This window comes from Phyllosticta citriasiana, assembly GCF_038021145.1.
Source record: "Phyllosticta citriasiana strain CBS 120426 chromosome Unknown IWZ02scaffold_1, whole genome shotgun sequence".
NCBI classification, from domain to species: domain Eukaryota; kingdom Fungi; phylum Ascomycota; class Dothideomycetes; order Botryosphaeriales; family Phyllostictaceae; genus Phyllosticta; species Phyllosticta citriasiana.
The window spans coordinates 371,592-393,988 of record NW_027117278.1 but is presented as its reverse complement, the minus strand read 5'-3'; the positions used below and the strand labels follow the sequence as shown (position 1 = coordinate 393,988).

The 22,397-nt window shown below is 57.0% G+C and overlaps 7 protein-coding genes across 7 annotated transcripts; 3 read left to right on the top strand and 4 right to left on the bottom strand.

Moving 5' to 3' along the window:
• Positions 1-134: 134 nt before the first annotated feature.
• Positions 135-1,346, top strand: IWZ02DRAFT_486346 (uncharacterized protein; the record flags this gene model as incomplete). The annotated part of the gene is made up of 2 exons (XM_066769250.1): positions 135-273; positions 472-1,346. The coding sequence occupies 2 exons, from the start codon at positions 135-137 to the stop codon at positions 1,344-1,346; spliced, it is 1,014 nt and encodes a 337-aa protein (XP_066626785.1).
• Positions 1,347-2,452: 1,106 nt separating this feature from the next.
• Positions 2,453-4,287, bottom strand: IWZ02DRAFT_486345 (uncharacterized protein; the record flags this gene model as incomplete). Its single annotated transcript, XM_066769249.1, has 2 exons — positions 2,453-4,216; positions 4,267-4,287. The coding sequence occupies 2 exons, from the start codon at positions 4,285-4,287 to the stop codon at positions 2,453-2,455; spliced, it is 1,785 nt and encodes a 594-aa protein (XP_066626784.1).
• Positions 4,288-5,133: 846 nt separating this feature from the next.
• IWZ02DRAFT_369448 (uncharacterized protein) lies at positions 5,134-5,556 on the bottom strand (the record flags this gene model as incomplete). Its single annotated transcript, XM_066764435.1, has 1 exon — positions 5,134-5,556. The coding sequence occupies one exon, from the start codon at positions 5,554-5,556 to the stop codon at positions 5,134-5,136; it is 423 nt and encodes a 140-aa protein (XP_066626783.1).
• Positions 5,557-7,623: 2,067 nt separating this feature from the next.
• IWZ02DRAFT_486343 (4-coumarate-CoA ligase) lies at positions 7,624-10,339 on the bottom strand (the record flags this gene model as incomplete). The annotated part of the gene is made up of 6 exons (XM_066769248.1): positions 7,624-7,873; positions 8,013-8,116; positions 8,219-8,456; positions 8,633-9,386; positions 9,596-10,010; positions 10,082-10,339. 6 exons carry the CDS (start codon positions 10,337-10,339, stop codon positions 7,624-7,626), a joined length of 2,019 nt encoding a protein of 672 aa, XP_066626782.1.
• A 1,523-nt stretch (positions 10,340-11,862) lies between these two features.
• Positions 11,863-14,277, top strand: IWZ02DRAFT_3188 (serine carboxypeptidase S28-domain-containing protein). Its single transcript, XM_066764174.1, has 4 exons — positions 11,863-12,229; positions 12,282-13,387; positions 13,441-13,874; positions 13,927-14,277. Exons 1-4 carry the CDS (start codon positions 12,137-12,139, stop codon positions 13,959-13,961), a joined length of 1,668 nt encoding a protein of 555 aa, XP_066626781.1. The 5' UTR covers positions 11,863-12,136; the 3' UTR covers positions 13,962-14,277.
• Positions 14,278-15,566: 1,289 nt separating this feature from the next.
• Positions 15,567-19,303, top strand: IWZ02DRAFT_3894 (fungal-specific transcription factor domain-containing protein). The gene is made up of 5 exons (XM_066765561.1): positions 15,567-16,143; positions 16,201-16,289; positions 16,410-17,357; positions 17,406-17,991; positions 18,045-19,303. The coding sequence occupies exons 1-5, from the start codon at positions 15,988-15,990 to the stop codon at positions 18,981-18,983; spliced, it is 2,718 nt and encodes a 905-aa protein (XP_066626780.1). The 5' UTR covers positions 15,567-15,987; the 3' UTR covers positions 18,984-19,303.
• Positions 19,304-20,336: 1,033 nt separating this feature from the next.
• IWZ02DRAFT_3533 (3' exoribonuclease family, domain 1-domain-containing protein) lies at positions 20,337-21,561 on the bottom strand. The gene is made up of 2 exons (XM_066764262.1): positions 21,090-21,561; positions 20,337-20,972 (listed from the first exon to the last, which is right to left on the bottom strand). Exons 1-2 carry the CDS (start codon positions 21,386-21,388, stop codon positions 20,498-20,500), a joined length of 774 nt encoding a protein of 257 aa, XP_066626779.1. The 5' UTR covers positions 21,389-21,561; the 3' UTR covers positions 20,337-20,497.
• Between the last annotated feature and the right edge of the window lie 836 nt (positions 21,562-22,397).

The following is a 22,397-nucleotide window of genomic DNA, read 5'->3' as shown; positions in this document are numbered from 1 at the left end:
ACTCACGATGAATCTGCATCCTGCGCCTTCACTTTGCGGGGGCCAACAGGTGAGTGAGCTATAAACAGCAGATTTTGCAATTTTTGCTTCACCACTCCATCTCTCACTCGCCTCCCTACGACTTCCCCAACACCATGGATGCCCATTTCGCCGAATTTCTTCAAACCCACAAAATCTTCATTGTCGTCGCCGTACACAAGTCAAATCCGAGCCTTGGCCTCTCTAGTCGATTCTTCAGGTGGCTTGCAAGGTGTATCCTCGTCCTGTGCGCCGGTTTGTTAACACTCCAGCCATTACAAACGTCCATCACCATCTCCACTTTCCAAGACAAAAGACGCCCATATCAATGCCACTACTGACACCGTCACGCTCCGACTCCATCCACCACTTACTACTACCTTACGCACTAGCACCGCTGCATCTCATGACCAACTTCCCTACCTACTTGACGCGTACGCTAACACCCCACAGAAATCCACGCCGCCTCTCCCGACCTAACCCTCCACCCTTACCCCTTCCTGCTCGCTCCATCCACCGCTTCGAATCCCTGGCGCTACATCATCGGCATCCAGCAAGACCAGACCTATGAGCTCCCGGGCATGCAACTCTCGCTCCTCGCCGGCGACGATGAAGAAGGAGTGCCCTCGCGCCTCGAATGCGGCTTGCTGTCCTTCATCGCTTACTGCGCGCCGCACATGCGCGCCGCGGGCGGCGGCGTGTGGGCAAACGCGCGGCTGCTCTCGCGCGACGCGTTGCCGTCGCCGCCCAGCAACGCTCTGCAACACCATGTCCTTGCCCGCGCTGAAAACGACGACGATGACGACGACGGTCGCGTCTTCCTCAGCGCCGAGCTCGACGCCACGCGCCCGCAAGACGCCGCGCTCCCTCTCTCTGCCGTCGCGGCGCTCGCCGACACGCTGCGTAACCTGGCACTCTCTGACCCGCACATCCCCGTGCCCTTCTCGCGCGCTTCTCCGCAAGAGCCGCTCCCCGAGGCTCTGCGTAGAAGTGGCGATGCGGCTGCTACTGCGAAACTGCGCCCGATTCACGATGTCCTCGCGCGCATAGCGCACGACGAGAGTCTGGGTGGCCCGGCTGCTTACGTCGTTGGCTATGCAGATCGCTTCGATGGCATCAAGGAGTTGCGCGCGAACTGCTGGGTGCAGGAGAGCACCGACGAGGAGTGGGTGCCGCTGCATCGGGTGCGGTATGTGAGGAGGGTCAGGAGAGGTGAGGGGGCAGGGGTAGACGCGGATGGCGAGATTGTTTGGAGCAGGGAGGGCAGGTTGGACACTGTGTTTGGCAGTGGGTTGAGCAGAGGAGATCGGAGGAGTGCTGAGGTTTGAGGCTTGTGACGATGATGGTGAAGCTGGCTGGCTGGCTGGCTGTACTGTACTGTACTGTACTGCCTCCATCCAAATTCCAACATGGCACATGGCGACCTCGCTCCTGTTGTGCAGCAGAGGGACTTGAGAGCGTCCGGCGCTCCTACTGTCTCAACAGCTCCACTTCTCAAAGGTCAAGGTATCGGTCTCATATTACATACATACACAATGCGCGTGGACGGTGCATCCCTCCCGCCCTTCTATCCACACGACGGCGGCATACTCTGCAGACCATCAGGAACAGCCTGCCAGCCCGCCAGCCACGCACTACCAACCGTTCCATCATTCCATCATTCCATCCATCCGTCCCTCCGCCCAACCACTCACCATCACCACCGCCACTTCCACGCCTCCATCTATCCCTATAACGCAGAAACAAAGTGCCTGCGCGGCCAGGAAATCCCATCCCCATCTCATCCATCATCCATCATCCATCCGCTATCGCCGCCGCTGCCTCCTTCTTCATCGCCCTCGTACGTACGTACGTACCCAAACCAAAGGCAAAAGCGAAGCAGCAATCTATCGAGACAGAGAGTTGGATTGAGTTGGGTCAGGTTGGGCGAAATGTAATCAACTTCATTCATTCATTCATTCTTTCTTTCTTTCTTGAGATATGAGGCTTGCTTGCTTGCTTGCTTGCTTGCTTGCTTGCTTCAATCGATTGAGGACCAGAGAGAGCCACGGACGCCGCGCTTGGAAAGACGATCGTATCGGGACTGCAGGGGAGGGAAGAAGGGAAGAAGGGAAGAAGAGGAGAGAAGAGAAGAAAGATGATCAAGTGCCGAGACGTATCAAGATGGATCAGAGCGCAAGAAAGTGGTGGGGAGGCAGAGAGAAAGGGAAAGGTAGGAAATAGTGCCAGCCAGCCAGCCAGCCAGCCAGATGGACAGAGAGATGTAGCTGGATGGCGCGGATCGAAAAGGTACGCACGCACGAACGCACGTACGCACGTAGATCTGTGGGGAATAATCACCACACCACAGGCATTCCCCAGATTTGCCCGTTCTAGATGGCGGCGGATATCACACGCATCTCTCACTCACCCACCCACCCACTCACCAACCACATCAACGACTACTCCTCCTCGTCCTCCGCTGCCAATCCCACTCATCGCGCTCCCGCTCACTCCCCAACGCCGCATACGCCCCCGCATCCTCCCGCCGCCCCTTGCTCTCCTTGCGCTTCTCATACTTGCGCTCCGCCTCGTGCGCGCCCATTGCGCCCACCACCGCCGCCGCCACCGTCGCCAGCGTGTTCCCCTTGCTCAGCTCCGTCCCGACAAACCCGCCCGCCAGCGCCCCCAGCGCCGTCGACGCGATGCCCCCGCCCGGCGGCCTGCTGCTGCTTCGGCCGCGGCCGCCCGCGCGCGGCAACGGTGGTGTGGTGGATCTGGGTGGTGGGCGCAGCAGGTCGCGATCGCGCTCGCGCTCACGCTCGGCAGGGCGACGTCGTGATGCTGGGTACGTGGATGATTGGACGCTGCGCACGCTGCCGCGGCGCACGCGGTCGATGCCTGTGCCTCGTTCTCGGTCTCTGTCCCACTCGGCGCGGTCGATGCTATGGTGAGAGTGTGAAAAGGATCGCGGTCCGCTTCGATACCGCACTTCGTCCGCAGCAGCACCACCACCACCAGCGCGCGACACGGCCACAGTCGACGACTCGCCGTCGAGCTCGCCCTCGCCCTCGCCGCGCAGAATCAGCGCGCGGCTCTGCGACATGGCCGCCGCCGCGGCCGCCGCGCGAGGATGTGGCGCCGGCATATAGTCACCGACGGGACGGGCGCCAGGGATGGGGCTTCGCGGGGGCGACGGCAAAGGCTCGACAAAGGTGGGCCGGCGGGTAGAGCGCGAGCGGGCGCGGCGGAAGGACGAGCGCGCTGGAGCAGCGTCGCTCGTGGTGGCTGGAGAGATGCGGCCGTTGCCGGCGGCGCGGGCAGCGGCAGCTTCGACGTTGTTGAAGGCGCTCGTCTCGACGTAGGCGCGCGTAAAGTCCTTACGGTTACGCGCCGTCTCGTCTTCAGAGTCTGTGTCGTCTTGGTAGTAGCGGTTGGTAAAGGGCTCGCGGTTCTGCTCGAGGCCACTGACGGAGAGGGCGCGTGTGCGGTCTGGCGCCTCTGTCCGCGTGTACTCGGAGCGTGCTCGTTGCTGTTGTTGCTGCTGGTCTGGAGGCCAGTATTCTTCTGTGATGATCTCGCGTGACAGGAGTCGTCGGTCAGAAAGATCAAGGTCATATGACCGGGGCACGTCGCGGCGGTCCCGAGGCCGTCCACGATAATCGAAATCGTGATCTCGAGGCGGTGGGCGACGCAGGCGTCTGGGACGGGAAAATTCGTCATCATATCGTTCGGCCTCAACTCGATAGCTGGGCTGCTCCCGGGGCCGTTCTTCGTGGTAGACAGTGGACGGTTCACGCGGGCCGCGCAGGGAAGCTTCGTCGTAGTCGCGTCGATAATCACGCATGCTCCTGGGAGAATGATCCCTGCAGCGCTCCTGTTCATAGACGGTGGACCTTGCGCGCTGGCTCCGCGGCGGCGGCGGCGGCGGCGGCGGCGCTGCCTCTCGGTCATCTTCACGCCCTTCATAGCGAACTAGTTCCATACTCTCCCCTCGGTCCTGATCCCGTTGCGAGTTTCTGGCATGGCCGTTGTACTCTGCATCTCTGGGAGCAGGACCGTCTGTGTCAACAACGACTTCTTGCTGGTCAGCCTGGCCTCGGCTACGGCGTCTGTGCCTCAGCCGGGATAGACGTCTTTTGGCAGCCGGGAAGCTGTCGTAGGCCCGATCGTAGTACTTGCTGTTGACGAATTTGTCAAGGCCATCGAGGCCAATATCCTGGGGAAATAAGCGGCGGTCAAAAAAAGTTGAGCGTCGAGGTCACTCACGAGAAGTTCCTCTCCCGGCATATTGATGCGGCGGGGAGTGAGCGCAAGGTCGCACAAGAGCTAGCGCATACGAATGTGACGCAAGGCTGCGTTGAGCCTACGACGTAGAGGTGTGAGAAAGATACTTGAGGGAGAGGAGAGTGAAAGGGCTTGAGTTCAGGAAGCGTTTGCATCCATGGTCGGCCGAAGGGGACAATTAAGGCGCAGATGGGCAGTGCGAGGCAGAAGAGGGCAGAAAACGAGGCAGCGACTCATGTGCAGAGCGAACAGAGAGTGGCCAGGGAAACATGCACTGCAGCGCGGTAGAGGAGGAAGAAGAAGAGGTGACGATGGGATTTGGTCGAGTCGAGTGTGCGGGCACGGCAACCTTACGACGGCGATGCGCAATGACATGAGATCTCTCGGGCTGTAAGACCAACCACCTCGACTCATCTGGGCCCTCTGACGTCCTCGTCACGCCTACACCACGGCTGCCACCTCATGCAACGCCCCGTCACATCTGCACCCTCTGTGCAGCTGCTTGTCGCGTGGACGTCGAGAGGGTCGCGAGTGGACCACGCTGCTCTCCCAGCCGCTCAGCCCTCCGTCGACCAGGTCATCCCCGACCGCCCCAAGCCCCACGTCTCCCAAGCCCCGCCATCAAAGTCACAAACTCAGGCACGCACGCTCGCTCAATACACAAATATTATATTGAATGTCGGGAATCAAGATCTTAGCTTGCATCGTCATTAATTTGGGCAGATACAGGCTCATTCATTCCATTAGGCATCGACTCGACCACCACCCATTCCGCCCCGACTACTCGACATGTCGCCCCACGCTGGCTGGCTCGCTCGCTCGCTCGCTCCCTGTCGATCCGTTGTTGGTCTAGGCCTTTGCCGCCTCCAGCAGCGATGCGTGCTGCTCCGGGTGCTGCTTCTCCACGTTGCCCTTGGCCATCTTCTTGGTGACCATGTTGCCGTCAATGTCCACGTCCTCCTTGAGCTGCCCGTCGACGACCCTCCACTTGCTCTCGACCTTGAGCTGGCCGGTGGGCGGCTTGGCGTCAATCAGCGAGTCGACGCCCTCCGGGACCGTCGTCAGGGTGATCTTGTACGTTGCTTGCCCAATGGGCTTCTTGTCGGTGACGCTGTAGATGGCCGTGCCGCTGGGATCCCCAGACTCGAGCTCGTGGGAGATGAGCGTCGGCGTCAGGGTCTTGATCATCAGGTCGTGGTTGTGGAGAGCCTTGATGACCTGCTCGGGCGTGACGCCCGCGGGCAGAGGAGTCGAGATGGTCGTGGTCGACATGATGAGATGGATGTGGTTGGATTTGAGGTGAGGAGGATGTTTTGGATTATTTTTTTGCTGCTGATGGCGAGCCAGGGGAGAGCTGCCATGGCGACTGCATATATACTCGCCGTGGGCCGTTGCAACTCAGGAAATGGTCTGGAGCTGTTGGCAACGGCACCACGGCGGACAGAGGGCGCCGAGCCACTTCCGGCTCCCCATCAGATCCAGAGAGCAGCCGTCGGGACTGGATGAGGTTGTAAACGGACGTCAGTGCGCTGAGGAATGGCGCGGAGAGGGGTGGAAGGGTGGCATGGGCATCCCAATTTGGCAATTCGGGACGGCGGACGGCTCCGCACTAGCTCCCCGACTCCAACCACCAACCCTACACTGTGTGCCTGGCTGCTGTGCAACACCCATGTCGAATGCAAAAAGGCCCAATTGCAAGACTCCATCGCAACAGTCAGCTGTTTCTCCGCCAGCAACTACGTGTCTCTGACAGGCGTTGCACCGCCGCTCGTCTGAGGGCCCCGTTTCATGCCGGCCGAAATACGCCGTTGCCGTATGGCCCACCATTTCTAGTCCGACCGTAAGATGGGGAAACCATCGGGGATTACAACCAACCTTTGCTGCTTACGACAGACGGACCGCAGCGGCTTGGCTGACAATGAGGGGGGTTCGCGGCCGTCGAATGCGGCGCAACACTGACAGCTGGCAGCTCGAGCTATGGTCGTTGATCGAATTTAGCTCCCCATCCATGCCACTCTCCACAGCCAACAGCCTCCAAAAGCATGTGCATTACGCTTTCATCGTCTGTGGAGGACATGGCTGCACGAGCAACCCACGCCTTGTGGCATTCCACATCCAACGCTTCGACATATGTAGCTCCAGCTCCAGCTCCAGCTCCCCTCCATTCCGCAACAGTAAGCAGCGGCACGCTAAAACACGCCAGCGGAAACAAAAGACACGTCCTCCCCCCGGGCAGCGCTACAGTAGCCTCGCCACGACCCCACCAAAAGGAGCCCTGACGTGCTGTAGCCTCGGGATCGGTCCGTAGCCAAAAGGCCAAGGTTAAGCTGGGCGTGTGCATCCCTTGGCGGCTCTGGACCCGAACATTGCGCCCCCTCTGATCCGTACTTGACCACTGCTTTCCATCGGGCTGAGGAGCGAGCTGACAGATCCCTGACGGGGCCTTTCCCTTGGCTCAAGGCTCCGGACTAAGCTAAGCGAGAGAGACCGCGAGCGAATAAGGGTCCATCCAGCTCAAGGCACTCCATTTCCTGCTGCATGTGATGATGCTGTCGACTCTTCGCGAGGCATTTTTGCTCTGCTTGCCATGTTTTTCGTGGTCATCCTCTCCTCTGTCTCTCTTTCTCTCTCTCTCTCTCTCTCTCTCTCTCTCTCTTTCTCTCTGTCACCCGGACCTGATTATCCAGGCCTCTCTGTCCTCACGTCCAACCATAATCGGAGCACCATCTGGGTTTATTGTATATACCTTGTCGTTGGCACCGAGGTCCCCCGTGCTCGAGCTTGTGCCACCTACGCCCGCCGCTGCCCCCCCCCGACGATCGACGTGCTTCCATGCTGGCGATCTTCTTGTCGGCGGGCTCCGCTGTCCCGCGACTCCTGCAGGGAACTTGCCGATCACCCCAGGCCTGACGGCGTTCCAGATTGTGTCGTTAAGCGTATCCAACACCTTAACCCCCCTAGGGGAGAGGGCCTCTGCTGGGAATGGAGCTACTGACTTGCAGATTCTCAAGCCTGCCGAAAAGTAAAATTGTGCGGCTGCTGGTGTGCTTGGCTTGTATGTGGTGGCATATAGTCAATCTGACATGCTATATACAGTGGCTTGCCTGGGACGAGATGATCTAAAAATAAGGAACGTGATTGTGTAGTACCTATATACCTACCTACATACCTCCCTATCCACAAGCCTATCAGAATGCCAGGACTCGTCCTACTTTTCTCAGACAAGCAAAAAGAAGTCCATTCATTATCCCTCCAAACCACAGCTTTTTGAAACCCGCAACCAGCACCGCCGATCTACCTTCCATCTCTTCAATCACTTACCCTCGACATTCTCCCTCTCTACAGCTTCGCCCTCATCAATGTCTTCCCCACCCCTTCAGCGTCCCTCTTGGCCCACTCGCGCATCACCTTGCGCATAATCTTGCCGCTCTGCAACTTGGGCACCACGTCGACAAACGCCACGCCGCCCGTCAAGCACTTGTGCGGCGCAACCTTGGTCGCGATCCACGCTTGAATTTCGCGGTCGGAGACGCGGCCGCGCGCCGTGTCTTTCAAGACGACATATGCACGGGGGTGTTCTTGCTCGTTGCTACGCAGGGGTTGCGGGTGTTGGTAAGCGGGCGGCGGGGTATATGTGTGTAAAAGCAAGGGGACGACGGTACGGATGAGATGAGATGAGATAGATCTGTTGGACGTGTGATGGGATGGGATGGGATGGGGACACTTACACTTGCACGCCCGTGACAGCCGCGTCGGCGACGTGCGGGTTCTCCAAGAGCACGGCTTCCAGCTCGGCCGGCGCGACCTGTAAGCCTTTGACCTTGATCAATTCCTATCGAGCAGCAGCATCCAGTCAGCTGACGACCGCACACATACAGCCGGAGGGCCGCTCAAACACCTGTAGGCGCATTCTTTCATGCTCTACTTTACGCACCTTCTTCCGATCGACTATCCAGAACCGGCTGTCGCGCTTGACGGCTACGTCGCCGGTGCGCAGCCAGCCATCGGCGCTCAGCGTCTCGCGCGTCGCCTGCTCGTTGCGCCAGTAGCCCAAGCACACGTTTGGCCCGCGGAAGAACAACTCGCCCGGCTCGCCGGGGCCAACTTCGCGGCCGTCGTCCGCGATCAGCTTGCCCTGCATGTTGGGGAGCAGGTGGCCGACGCAGCCGGTGCTGGAGCGGGTCAGCTTTGTGAGCGTGTGGGGGATCCTACATGCGGTGCCAGGTGGCTGGTTGGGAAGTGATGGTACTGCGTCGACTTTCTCATCTCATCTCACGTCCCACGTCTCACCAATTTACTATTTTCCGTCTACGCAGATAAAGGGGCTGAAGAGGTGGAATGCACTTACTCTTGCAACCGCCTGCCTCCCGGGGGCATTAGAGCTCCGCAAGTCAACTCCGTCATGCCGTATCCCTGCTGAACGAGGACATTGAAGCGGCTCGACACCTCTTCAGCGAGCTCGCGGCCCAGCGGCGCCGCGCCGCACGTCACCTCGCGCAGGCTGGACAAGTCGAAGCGCGCCGGCTCGGGCCGCTTGGCCAGCAAGACGGCAATGGGCGGCGCGATCTGCAGGTCGGTGATGCGGCGGTCCTGCACTGTCTGGAGTAACGCGCAAAAGTCGAAGCTCTTCATCACGTAGACCGTCGTCCGCAGCTTGATGGCCAGCAGCATGGCGAACATCTGCCCGTACGCGTGGTACAGCGGCAGGAACATGACCCAGCGCTCCTTGGGGAGTGGCCGCCCCTTGTGCATGGTGCGTGTGTACATGATTTGCGCCGCGTTGGCAATGAGGTTTGTGTGTGTCACGCATACGCCTTTGGGCAGTCCCGTCGTCCCGGATGAGTAGTTGACTGTTGCTATCGTTTTGCGCGCCTCCTCAGGCGATAAGGTCGCCCATTGGTAGGACGAGGCCTCGGTGGGCGTTCCGAGCATGTCTCGCCAGTCGCGGATGCCATTGATGGGCTCTTTCCGGACATCGTCGAAGAGAAAGATGCGATCCTTTGCGAGACCAACTTTGGTCGCGGTGACTGTAGCCGTTTCGATGAGGGACGGATGCACGAGCAGCACTTGGGCCGACGTATTGGATAGCTGATAGGCAAGTTCTGAGGACAAGTTTCAGTGTTTCATCTTCGGATCCTTTTCAGATGACTGATCACAACCCCTAAGGGTGTTTTGAAGCAGAGCCCGAGCAGTCCGTAGACCGATGATGTGCGGAGGCGCAGGGCACCGGCTCAGGAGTGTCAATTCAGGATACGGCAATGTGTTGCAACCGGAAAGGCAAGCAAACAGCCAGGAACAGTGCAAAACATACCATCTTCCCTGTAAGTCGGATTGGCGCCGCTGAACACCCTGCCCGCGCCAACAGTGCCCATGTAGGAAACCGGGACATAAATGTGGTTTGGCGTGTATACCAGCACCACTTCCCCCTTCTTCACTCCAAGCTTTTCCAACCCGTACCCGAACCTTTTCACCCACAGCTGCATCTGCGCCGCCGTAAGCGATTGCGTCTCCGGTGTTGCGGCATCGAGCCAGATGGGTTCGTTCTCGTCAATGTCAGGGCGGACGGGCGGCTCGTACGAAGACGACAGTGGCGGAGCCGCTTTGGAAGGGAAGAGGTAGTCGAGAATGTTGCATTCCGGGAGGACGAGGCGAGGGTGCGGCGATTCGAGAACCATGACCGCGGTCTTGTTTTCTTGCTCTTTCCAATTTGGCAAGAGTTCCCGATTCTGAGGACGACTTGAGTCGGACGACTGTCAGTTGCCTTTTGCGATTGCGGTCTGGAGTGATTGATACTGACAATGCGCGTCTTTCCCGTGGTATCGGCAGAGTGCTTGAGGTATCTTGGCTGGTGGTCAACGGTTAAAGTACAACTGTCGGATACCACGATACCCGGCAGAGTGGGGTCGTGGGGTGGCGGGGATGAGAGGCGGGGAAGACTCGCGGGCGGCGCGAGCCGCTGCGGTGCAGTGGCAGCCGAGGCACTATGAAGAGTCATGGATTTCTCAAATACATGGAAAGTGCAGGTCGAGCGGGAGAATTCCCTGACGGAAGACATGGTGGAATTTGATGCTTTTCACCTTTCGCCTACCTTGCCGAACAGCCATTTCGTCAAGCTTCAGCCCTACCGCCAGCGTCTCTGCCAAGTGTATCTCTGGCGAATAAGCCCTACATCTAAGCCGGGGGTCTGTACTGCGAAGTCTCCATGCTAATAATGCTTGTGAAGCGCTGTAGTCAGTGGCTGACCAACTGCCTGCGTAGTGATAATAGCACAGTAAAGACAACGAGACTTTCAAAAAAGCCCATGGCCTCATGTTCAATCCAAACAAACCCACAGGCATCAAAAGAGGACGGAGAGAATCGAATCGATGCAGCGCAACATTTCTGATCCAGCACATACACCACCGCTGGATCCACCAATGCGATGATATAGGCCTTGATTCCCGTGAAGCGAAGCAGTGTTGGTGTCCACATGAGCTGCTGTTGTGGAGCACGATGTGTTGCTGGAGCACAGAACGGGTCCATAAAATCCTCCGTATGGGGTGTGATTATTCTTTCAAAGCGAAACAGCGCTGCAACTTGGTGATGCGCCTCTGTGTAATCATCAATCCATAGTCCTGCTTGTGGTGCAGATAGCCGTCATGTGGGTTCTCGCAGAGGTCCTTGTCGAAGTCTCGATATTCACCTCTTCTCTGCCTCTGCACCTGATCGCTGTCGTCTCTCGGTGCATCGGAACTGTCTCACCTGCGCCGCATCAGTGTTGTGTGCTTCGTTTCAGCCTCATTCTCGACGCGAGTCGACGGTCGGTGCCGAGTTGAAATGCCAAAACAAGGAAGAACAGAGACGTAGGAGATTGGAAGTAGTTGTTTAGTAAAAAATTCGCACATCGAGACTCGCTTCATCAAAAGCGCACGTCTCAATCGTCGGTTGATACCACACCCATTGGGTAGGTCGTGGGTGGGGCGGTTGAGACGGGGAGTGGGGAGACCGGGTGGGCGGGCGGTGCGAGCCGCCGCGAAGCAGTGGTAGCCGAGGCACTACAGTGAGTGGACTTGCCGACCTTGCCTTGTCAGGTACCAACAACAGCAACTTCTCAAGGCATGAGATGAGATTCGGCGCGCTTTCGGCCACGACAAATCAATCCAAAAAGACCAGATGCAAGAGCAGGAATCTGGATAATGTGCTTGAAGATACGACATTTAAGCTAGGAACCACTTCTCAGATTGCAAAGTCAGAAAAGGGCGCAATCGAGAGTGGAAGGCCGGCGTCTTCTTTTGGCGACAAAATCATGACCATCACAAGCTGAGAGGTCGCGCTCGGGGGGGACTATTTGAAAAGGAAGGTCAAACGCAGATAGATAGCAGAGGCGTTCGAAGTTCGGGGAGGCACAGAAATGCCGATCCACAGCTGCATGGTACATGTACCGTACGCCCACCTTTGCTGCTGTCAGCAATTCCACAAAGTCAGCGTCTGCCGAGCCAGATCAAGATTCGGCAAGGAGTATTGCCACGAAGAACTGGGCTGAGGAGTCTGAGGATTCCTTGGATGAAGATGGGTGCCATTGGAAAAGAAAAAGCAGAAGAAGCCGAACATGACTTTGTCGCTGGCCCGGCGACATGACATCTCTGGACCTTCCAGCTGCCTGGTGGGGTCTAGCACCAATCACCCGACTTCCGGTTGTGAACCTGGTCCCAGCCTCTGTCTATCTACACATATCATCGGACCCGTGCCAGCTCGTCATGATGCCACGGCCTCGCTCTTCACCTGCTCATCCACATCCGACCTTGAAGTTGGTCGTCCTCCCTTCGGCCGGCCTTGCTGCAAGATCTAGACGCTACAACGCTGCGTGATCATCATGGCGCTGGTCCGTCTTGCGGCATTGCTCTGCCTCTTGCACACAGGACATGGTCTTCGCGTCTCGCGCCTTTCTACAGATATCTCGAAACAGGTCTGCGCTGGCCTCCAATTGCTCCCCTGCCAAAACGACTGACTTCACTCAGACCAAACTCTCAAGCACCAAGACCAACCGTCTCACCGTAGACCCGACCACCCTGTTCCCTGCCTACAACATATCGGTGCCGATAGACCATTTCCATAATGACTCAATGTACGAGCCACATAGCAATGGGACCTTCGACCTACGATACTGGTTTGACGCGTCCTATTACGAGGCTGGTGGGCCTGTCATATTGCTCGAGAGCGGAGAAACCAGTGGAGAGGATCGCCTGCCGTTCCTTCAGAAAGGAATACTGTATCAATTGGCCAAGGCCACTCACGGAATCGGCGTCGTGTTGGAACACCGGTACTACGGAGAGAGCTGGCCGGTCCCAGACCTTAGCACAGAAAATCTTCGCTTCCTGACCACCGATCAAGCTTTGGCCGACACCGTTTACTTCGCCAAGAACGTACGGTTTCCAGGGCTTGACAATCTCACCTTGACCGCTCCTGATACGCCTTACATTGCGTACGGAGGCTCTTATGCCGGCGCTTTCGTGGCCTTTCTCCGCAAGCTGTACCCAGAGATATTCTTCGGCGCCATCTCATCCTCGGGTGTGACGGAGGCTATTTATGACTACTGGGAGTATTACGAGGCTCAGAGGCTCCATGCTCCGCAAAACTGTGTCAAAACCACGCAGGAATTGACCAATGTCGTGGACAACATCCTCATTGGAAAAAACGAAACATCATACGAGGCCAAGCTCAAAGAAGCATTTGGGCTTGGGAACTTGACGTACAATGACGACTTTGCCAATTTACTCAGCTACGGCATCTCCGGCTGGCAGAGCCGTAACTGGGATCCGGAGGAAAATGACCCATCCTTTTCAGAGTACTGCGCCAACGTCACCTCTGATTCACTGCTGTACCCCGGCACCGCAGCCTTGAACTCCACCGCTAACGATTTGCTGGATGCCGGTGGATACTCCGATCAAGCCTCTCGTCTCGCGCCTCGCTTGCTCAACTTCATTGGCTATGTAAACCTTACGCAAGTTTCGCAATGCGTCGGCAAGTCCCAGGACTATTGCTTCTCCAACCACAATGCCACATACTATGCGCAAGACGACATTTCTCAAACTTGGCGCGCTTGGCCGTATCAGTACTGCACCCAGTATGTCGTCCAATCGCTGTGATTCCGAAAATCCTGCTTACTCGGACATCTAGATGGGGCTACCTTCAGACCGGCAGCGGTGTGCCGAGCGACCAGCTGCCTTTGGTATCGCGCTTGCTTGACCTTGACTACCTGTCCATTGTTTGCCGGGATGCCTTCAATATCACAACCCCACCGGATGTTGACTCTATCAACAAATATGGGGGCTTCGACCTGAGTTACCCTCGCCTTGCCATCATCGACGGCGAAGCTGATCCCTGGCGCCAAGCTACCCCCCACGCCTCTGCTGCGCCTAACAGAACTTCAACGGTCAGCGAGCCTTTTCTCCTGATTCAGGATGCTGTTCACCATTGGGATGAGAACGGCCTATTCCCCAATGAGACTAAGCCGGATCTCCCGCCTGCTCCAGTAGCAAGCGCTCAAAAAGCTGAACATGACTTTGTGCTGGAATGGCTCAAGGAGTGGTCTTCTCAGCGCAGCTATAGAGGTATGTCTTGGTCATCACAACGTCCGCCCTTGATACTGACCGGCAGTTGCAGAACGGGAATCAAAGCAGGCCAGGTTACAGCAATGATGGTCCAATGTGCGTAACCTTCCTGCTTCTCTTCTTCGCAATTCAGACTGCAAGCCATCCTCGGTTGCTTGTATGCCTGGACCACGTGCTCTCTCCCGGGTTTGGTATGTGTAATCCAATCTCGAGAGTTGCCCGGCCGTTTTGGGCACGGGAGCCATGTCAAGCCCGACGTCAGCCCCATTGAGTAAATAATACGCGAATTCAATCCAAATCTACTCAGTTGGAGGCCTTCATGCCACGAAGAAGCCAAGGTCATTTCCACGACACGGGTTCGCACCTCGCAGTTGAGCGTTTTACAGTCTCAGAAAGTACCTGTGTTTCCTTGCTGGACCAAGCTTTGGCGAATGTAGTACGCGGACGGGGTTCCCTAAAAGTTTAAATTTGCGACTCATGAAAATGGTCTGATTTTGTCCCCCGCCAAACACCATGATCTTCAACCTTCTCCACGTGCCCACCGGTATGCACGCTTGCGCACGCGAATCACAAACGCCCATCTGCTGTTGTGTGGAGCCTTGCATCTTGTGCGCTTGCTTCTAAAATCGTCAGAGTGACACCATGTCCAGTCTCAACACCATTTCGATGGTACTTGCATCGACCAGTCATTGTCACGATGAGCAATGGTTATCTCATTTTTAAGAGACACGACCACAACTCATCATCAAAACATGTCCAGGCATGACGGACGAACCAGCCAGCGTCTTCTCTTCCCTTAAGAACCGTGTGAGAGGGTGCCAAGAGCAGGGAGCACCGAAAAGCGCAACTGAGAGTGGTTCGAGTGTGGCACGCTTGGAAACTCTCGGCCATCTATCTGGTCCCGATCTCGACAGCCGCATCAAGGAGATCGCCATCGAGGGCCCAAGAGGGCGTTCCGACAAGCATTGGTCCCGTCCCTGTTCCCCGATTCCTGGGCCGCACACAGATGGTCTAAATGGCCGGAGCAACAGCGCGAGCGCAGGCGGACCACGGCCCCTCGCGCGTGCGTGTGGGGGATTCAAGACCAGGATGTCAAAAAGGGTGAGCAACAGCGCCCTCGGTCCCAATATGCCACCTGAAGCGCGCGGCGTGGAGAAGCACAGTCTGCATGCATGGGGTGATTTCTGTTTCTGAGCAGGGCCTGTTGATATCGACTTGGTCGAATCGTGAGTGGCCACTGATGTCAGGGTTTGGCGGCTCTCTAGCTGCATGCCTGCTGGCTTGGCCTGGCCGCTGTGTCATTTCGCACGTGGAGCAGTTCGCTGGCGTGGGACAGACAAGGATTCCAGGTCTTGCACTTGGGCCCAAGAAAGGAACAAACGGTCGTTCTTCTGTGCCTCGTGTTGGACTGGTTTGTTGGATGACTGCTTCATCGACTTGGTGGTTTGTGATAGGAGTGTAGTACTTGTAGACATGCCTGGGTGGAAGAGGTTGCGAAGAGGGCTGGGCGACAGGAGCATGTGGACATGGCTCGAGGGAAAAAGGTATGGTCCATCTGCCAGGCTCCACGGCGCCCACCTGTCCGCTTGAGCCACAGTCCAAGGCCGTCGCAAAGGAGGCCAACAGATTGGCTGGTCGTCAGGCAGTGGACTTTGTCAAAGCTTATAGATGTCAACAAGCGACCAAGCTATAGCTCAAGACCCTTGGTGAACCCTTCCCAGCCGCTCGACCCGTCTAGCATTCTTTGATTCGGCCATTCTCCCGCGCGCTTCGGGACATATTTCATGGCTAAGACTGATCGTCGCAAAGCAGGGGCATTGTTGATTCCGTGTCGTCTTTGGCAGGCCACGTCGGATCATATCGGTCGAGCCTTATGCAGCCTGCCTTGGGGAGAGAGGGTTAGCGCCCGTCCGCTCATGGATCCCCAATGTATATAGCAAAGCAGAAGCTCGCAGGTGGTGATAGTGTGGCGAAGGCCAGCAGTACTGCTACGGCGGGAACCACGCTTTTCCTAATTTGCTCCCATCTGCCGCATCCGCTATAAGACCCACCAGCGCACGTTTAGTGACACAACAGTACCCGTTGAGAATGGACGTTTACATCCCCACGTAAAATGCAAGTTTCGGCGACAAAGTCCTCAAAACCGGTCGACGGCGTCACCGGCGTCGCTTCAGAGCGTCTTTCCAACGGAGTTTCTGTCCCCAAAGCGCAAAAGGCGCGCCACCGGGCCTCTATTGCGTGCGCGTCGTGTCGAGATCGGCGTATTCGCGTAGGTTGCTTTCCACGCGCCTGGTAACAGCTCACGACTGACTGACGCCGCCTTCAGTGCGTTATCAACCCGGGGGAGAAGGAGTGTGTGAATTGCAAGCGGACAGGCGCTACCTGCATCATCAAGAATGACGACGAGCGAAGGAAGTAAGTGGTGCCGCGGCGTGCCCCTAACCGCCGCGACCGAGGCCGCGCGCCGTTTGTCCCTTCCATCCTCCCGTGGCTGGGAGCTTGTCTTCTTGTGTAACTGACGCTTCCGACCACAAGACCCATATCTCGCGCCTACGTCGCTTCCCTCACCGACCGCATAGCTCTGCTCGAGGAGCTGCTTCAGAAAAAGGGCATCGAGCCGCCACCTGCCATCCACCCCCCAAGGATCAGGCCCGGCCTCCCGGGCAGCGAAGATACCTCCCCCGAGCGACGGAGAAGTGAACCGGAATTGAGCACAAATGGCTTCATCGAAGAGCGTGGACGGAGTGACGCGGAAGAGGGTGCTTGCGGAGACTTTTCGATAGATGAGAGGGCTCTGCGGCAGGCTCCACAAACGAAGCTGTGTTTGCCGACCGGCGAGCGCAAGAGCTTCGTGAGCTTAGTCTTATCCAGCAGAGGACACCTGGGGCTGGATCCAACGACGGGCTGCGTTCGATATTTCGGGTCCATGATGAACTGGTCGGATGCCCTCAACGCAACGGCGGCAAAGGAAACGCGGTTGGATCTCACGCGGCGGGGCTCCAAGACTCTGAAGCACCTGCCCCAGGAGACGCACAACTATCTCCTTGACCTGTTCTTTGGACACTACAATTCCGTCTTGCATACCGTTCACCAGGAAGCCTTCCTAGACGACTACGAGCATGGCCGCTCTCAGTTCTACTCGCCTTTCCTTCACCTTGCCATCCTATCCGTTGCGTATCGGTACTCGGACAAGTCGCGGCCGGACATTCAGAAACTCACCGTTGCACCGCGAGAAAGCACCTTTTACAACGAGGCAAAGTTCATGCTGGATGTTGAGCTAGAGACGCCGGGCGGGATATCCCAGATTCAAGCGCTTTTGTTGCTAGCCAACTGCGAATGCGTAGTAGGGCGAGATCACTCTGGCTGGCTGCTATCAGGAATGGCTGTCAGACTTGCCTTTGACGTTGGGCTTCACCTGGATACACGGGCCTCTGGGTTGTCAGAAAGAGAAAGCGAGGTCCGCTCACTAACGCTTTGGGCTTGGTGAGTATTTTTATTTTTTCATCTACGGGAATTTACTAACAATGGCAGTGTTGTGTTTGACAAGTATTGGTCGATGTTCCTTGGCCGACCAACATCGATCAAAACAGCGGACCTAGAAGTCTATACTCTGGCCAAACGATTCGAAAGACTGGGGACTTGTATGCCGAATGGCTCCGAGCCTTCTCTGGAAACCAAGACTTACGAGGCACTCATCGAGTTGATGGAACTTGGGAACAGGGCATCGGACATTGTGCAAAAGCACCCATCTCCCAACCCAGCCGACCGAGATCTTTACCGCCAGTTGGCCGCTTTGGACAAGGAATTGACTTTGTGGTATGCACGTCTTCCTCCGGAGCTCAAGTGGGAACAAGAAAATATCACCAATGGCCATCGCGCCTTTTTCATCCTCCACCAGCAATATCACTGTGTTCATATCTCGCTCCGGAGACCGTTTGCGCGGTATGAGGACATTGAGTCCGATGACCCAGCTTCGAAGGAACTTGCCGCAGACAGTACAGCGGTGTCGTCCCGCAAGGCGTGTACCTCCCACGCCATTGCCATCGTCAAGAACTTTTGGCAGTACCGACAACGATTCCCCCTGTGGCAGATATTCTGCGGAGCTTTGGCAAATGCTGTATGTCCATCGCCTGCCCTGTCATCATGGAGAGCGTGCTGACAGATCAACAGGGAACTGCGTGTACCGCCCTCGTTGCTGAGCTTGCTGCTGTGCGCGAGACCAAGGAGCGCAATAACATCCTCAAGTTCATCAAGTGCATGGTCGTCGTGCTTGGCGAAATGTCTAGCACATTCTGCCCCGCTGAGCGCATGTGTATGATACTCCAACATGTCCTATCTGAAATCAGTCAAAAGAGCCCGCCACGAGATAACTCGGTCGTCCCCGCCTCGCGCCAATCGACCGACGACGGCGAAGCACAAACATCGTTCAAGCGGCCGCGTCAGCGCTCGCAAGCTCGACCAAATAGGGCTTCAGACGCCGGTACGAATCCGCCGCAGCTGAACGGCAACGTCGTCAGCGCCGGCAACGCCTCGCCGCTTTCAGATCCGCAGTCCGACTCATCAGGCAACGGCGAATTGTCGAAAACACCCATCTTCCCGCCGCAAAACGGGACGACGGGCAGCGTGTGGCAGTTTCCCAGCAGCGCAGACGTCAGTGCATCCATGGTCTTGAACGGCGCTGCGGCCGCGTCGGCGCTCTCAAACTCGACTAACAACGCCACCACGGCCGCCGTGCAAATGGCGCCGCAGACCCTGCACAACGGCTGGACCATGGCGAGCTCCACACCGACGGCGACAACTACAATGCCCGACACGTCGTGGATGAGCTATCCCAGCTTTGCGGCGTTTGCGGATGGCTCCGCCCCGGCGTCTGCTGGCCATCACCACCACCACCACCACCACCACCAACATCATCTTGATGTCGGCCTCTCGTTGAGCGATGGCTCGACGACGGCCGCATGGCCAAATTGGCATCCACATTCGCATCCACACCCGCACATGCACTCGACCAGCGCGGCGGGCGTACATCACCCGCAGTGCCAGTGTGCGGTGTGTCAGGGTGTAAATAAGAGGGACTCGACGACGATGGCGCCGACGAATGGCTGTTGAGATGACGCGGATAGTGAGTGGCTAGACACGATGGATTGAGAACCAGCAGCACCACTTCTTGCCTGAAGAGTGCTGTTTTTTCGCCAATGCTTCTGTTCCATGTTGCTGCCGCTGCGCTGCTCAACTCTTCCTGTCCTTGCCTCCTTGCCGTCATCTTCCCCCCTTCTCCCTTATCTTTCCAGCGACCATTGCTCTCGGTGTCCGTGTCCGTCCGTCTGTCTCTCTCATTCAGCGCGCGCGCACGCAAGCCTACCTGCCTCCCTACCTACCTACCTACCCGGCCGGTCAATCTCCCTATTCCGTCCCTCCCTCCCTCCCTCTCCCTATCCTCTCCCATACTCGTACCTAGATAGTGGCGAACCCTTATCGGACGGATCTCTCTCGGTGGTGGCAATTTCAATTTTTTTTTTTTTTTTTCCCTCCTTGTCTCTATTCTCCTTGTCCCTATTTTCCCTTGCCACTCCTCTCTCCCGTTTCCCTTCCCTGTTCCATATTTCTCCTTGCTCGCTTACTCGCTTACTCGCTTGAATAGTGTGTTGGCTTCGATTCGGTTGGGTCGTGCGTGTGTGTCGGAGGAGAAGAAAAGAAAAAGTTTTGTTGGTCAGTCTGTCTGTCCGTCTATCTGCTGCCACGCGCGTGAATGGCAGTGCTTTGGCTGGCGACGGCGACGGCGATGGCGGTGTTGAGTGCGCTGGCTGGCGTTTGTTCGTCCTCTGGTTTTCTTTCCCCTTTTTCCTTTCCAACCTTTTCCCCTTTGCTCACATCTTTCATCTTTCCGGTCATGTCTCTTTATTCATTCATCTGTCTCTCTGTCTTCTCGGCAATGGTAAAATTGACGCGCTGTGGGCCATTTATTTCTTAGAATTAGCGGCTGGCTGGCGCACATTGGTTGCGGAAAGAAGAGAAATGCGAAGCTCTCATGTTTGATTGACGTTTGGCGCTTGATGTTTAGTGTGAGTGAGTGAGATGTTGATGTGTTTGCGAAAAGCAAGTGCGCATGCTCGTGTGTAGGGACTCTGATGTGGCCCCTTGGTTTCCCGCCGGGGCATGGGCACGTATGTATGTATGTTCACGTCGCTGGAAATCACATGCATGCGTTCAGTTTGTAAACTCGAAATTGGACACGGTATGAGGGCGGGAGAGAGCATGCACCGAGAGTCCTGCATTAACTTTGTATCCCATGCTTTGGTCATACGTTTGCTGGAGTATCAAATCTCTTATGTCCTCGGGTTTTCACAGCAGCCAATGGGTGTCTGGATAGAAGTGGGCAGCGGTCAAAGGAGGTGAAGGGTTATGTCGTGCCGACATGACTGGACTCTGATGTCGTGGCTTGCTTGGGTTGTTGTTAAAATCATTCAGCTCTTGACTCCTTGCGAAGCGGGTAGGAGCCCACCGCCCGCTGGTCCTCTTTTGATGCCATGGGATGCTGATGCTGTACATGCCTGCTTTCCCGTCTGTAAACAGTGACCGAGGTCTTCCGGTCGGTTTCGTTTCCATCTCGTTTTCCTCCCTGTTCAGCCCAAGCTCCCCTCGACCATTCTCCTTCCGTGCGCTCTCACCACCTCATCCAGCAAGCCCCTCACCCGCTTGCACCCGTCCACGCCCACCGCCAACATAGGCTCCAGCCGTGCAAGCGGCGCCTTGGTCTCCATGACGCACACGGCCACGCGCTCCGTCTCGCCGTGGCAGGCGATGGTCAAAAACGGCACGTCCGACTCCTCGAGGGCGTTGAGGTCGAGCAGGGGATCCGCGCCCTCGCTGTTGGCGTCGCTGGACACGATGCCGGCTGTACATGCGACCAGGTAGTCGGACATGGGCACGCCGGCGTCGATGAGGGCTAGTGTGGCGGCGTTGATGCAGGCGGCGAGCAGTGAGCCGTCTTGCGAGAGGATGTGCAGCGAGATTGTGATGGTGCTGTGCGGGTAGCGCGATGTGTGTAGGGTCGAGGCGAAGGCGGAGTGAAGCGTATGCTGCATTTCTGCTGTTCGTCTGCAGTCTGGTCAGCCACCATATCCAATTCGCATGTCTATTCTCCAGTCCACTGTCTTGATCCAACAGCCTTCCGGTGTGTGTGCGCACCCGCGCAGTGGGTACTGAGAGACTTACTTGTCGCCCCTCGTCCTCCTCTTGCGGTCCACCCCACTGAAACCTGCGAACCCAATCTCGACCTCGATATTTGCTCTGTCGCCGTCCGCGCCGCCGCCAGCTGCTCCGGTCGCCGCTCGACGCCCCTCCGTCGGCCCCGTAACCACGCAGACCACTTTTGCATTGCCCATTTCCAGATATGCGGAACCATCAGCCGCCGCCTGAGTGCTGATTTGCGCATTCAACCGCCGCAGCTCGTTCCATCGCCGGCCGTCTAGGCGGAGCAGCGCAAGCGAGTACGCCGATGTGTCGAGAGGCATTGAGCGGGCGAGGAGGAAGAAAGGACGTGTCGAAAGGTTCACACAGAGCACAAATGGGAAAACGAAGCTGAGCGAGGAGGAATAAAGGTGGGTATTAGGGTGCTGGCTGGATGTTTTTAGTTGTGGAGTCGTACTCCGCAGGTGCAGTTTGTTGCCGATGAAATTCGCGTTGTCCGCGACGCGCGTGATCGACAGCGCTAGCAACTAGCGTAAGGTGGGGTGAAGTTTGACGCGCTCGACTGCTTGTTTTTCTACGTCGCCGCGTTTCCTTTCCAACTCACTCATCTTTCTCAATCACGACTTCAAATGTTCTTTCTCGCGTTGCTCACGCTCTTACCCTTCAGACCATCCACCCGGCTGCCTCAGCCGCAGCAAAGTTCATCTGCATATCAGCACGCTTTGCGCGGATTCGAGTAACACTGTCGCTCCAAAGCAGCGGGTAGAACAATGCCAATGGAGATTGTTACAAGGCCACGGCTTCCCTATGATCTACTCTCGCGATGAGCAAATCTCCACCAGCATCCACGAGGTCTGACGCTCCGGGTTACTCAACCACGGACTATCCACCGACGTGTCATAGACCAGGTTGGAAACCACAAGATTTGATGCGCCAATCCACCCGCCAATCGCGGAAGTTTCGTCGCCACAGCCATCATATGACCTGCCAATCCGTTCTCAATTGTCTACGGTGTTGCTGGCCTGCCACATTGAGCGGCGCATTTGTCAGCCTGCGTGGGCGCCAGCCCCATGAGCGGGGGAGACGAGTTCGTAACAGCAGCGTTGAAACACTCGAGAGGAGATTTTGCTGGACTCGTTTCACATGGCTGCAGATTCAGTTGCCTGGAAAATCAGCATGGCGTCCTTGGAAGGGGCCGCGCCGATGCGGTCCGACTTTTGCAAGTTGAGCATTCGAACACTCGAAAGGACTTGAACTTGGTATCGCGTGGTTGGGCCATGATGACCGCCGCGATTTGTGCTACAAAGCTCAGACCTGGAACGACAGGTCGAA

Excerpts from the sequence above, each read along its gene's own strand:
- IWZ02DRAFT_3533 (XM_066764262.1), bottom strand. The coding sequence starts at position 21,388 with ATGCCTCTCGACACATCGGCGTACTCGCTTGCGCTGCTCCGCCTAGAC. Across the intron at positions 20,973-21,089 it reads AGGAGGACGAGGGGCGACAA|ACGAACAGCAGAAATGCAGC; the intron begins GTAAGTCTCTCA and ends ACCAGACTGCAG.
- IWZ02DRAFT_3894 (XM_066765561.1), top strand. The coding sequence starts at position 15,988 with ATGCAAGTTTCGGCGACAAAGTCCTCAAAACCGGTCGACGGCGTCACC. Across the intron at positions 16,144-16,200 it reads GTCGAGATCGGCGTATTCGC|TGCGTTATCAACCCGGGGGA; the intron begins GTAGGTTGCTTT and ends CGCCGCCTTCAG. Across the intron at positions 17,358-17,405 it reads TCACTAACGCTTTGGGCTTG|TGTTGTGTTTGACAAGTATT; the intron begins GTGAGTATTTTT and ends TAACAATGGCAG.
- IWZ02DRAFT_3188 (XM_066764174.1), top strand. The coding sequence starts at position 12,137 with ATGGCGCTGGTCCGTCTTGCGGCATTGCTCTGCCTCTTGCACACAGGA. Across the intron at positions 12,230-12,281 it reads CTACAGATATCTCGAAACAG|ACCAAACTCTCAAGCACCAA; the intron begins GTCTGCGCTGGC and ends GACTTCACTCAG. Across the intron at positions 13,875-13,926 it reads TTCTCAGCGCAGCTATAGAG|AACGGGAATCAAAGCAGGCC; the intron begins GTATGTCTTGGT and ends CGGCAGTTGCAG.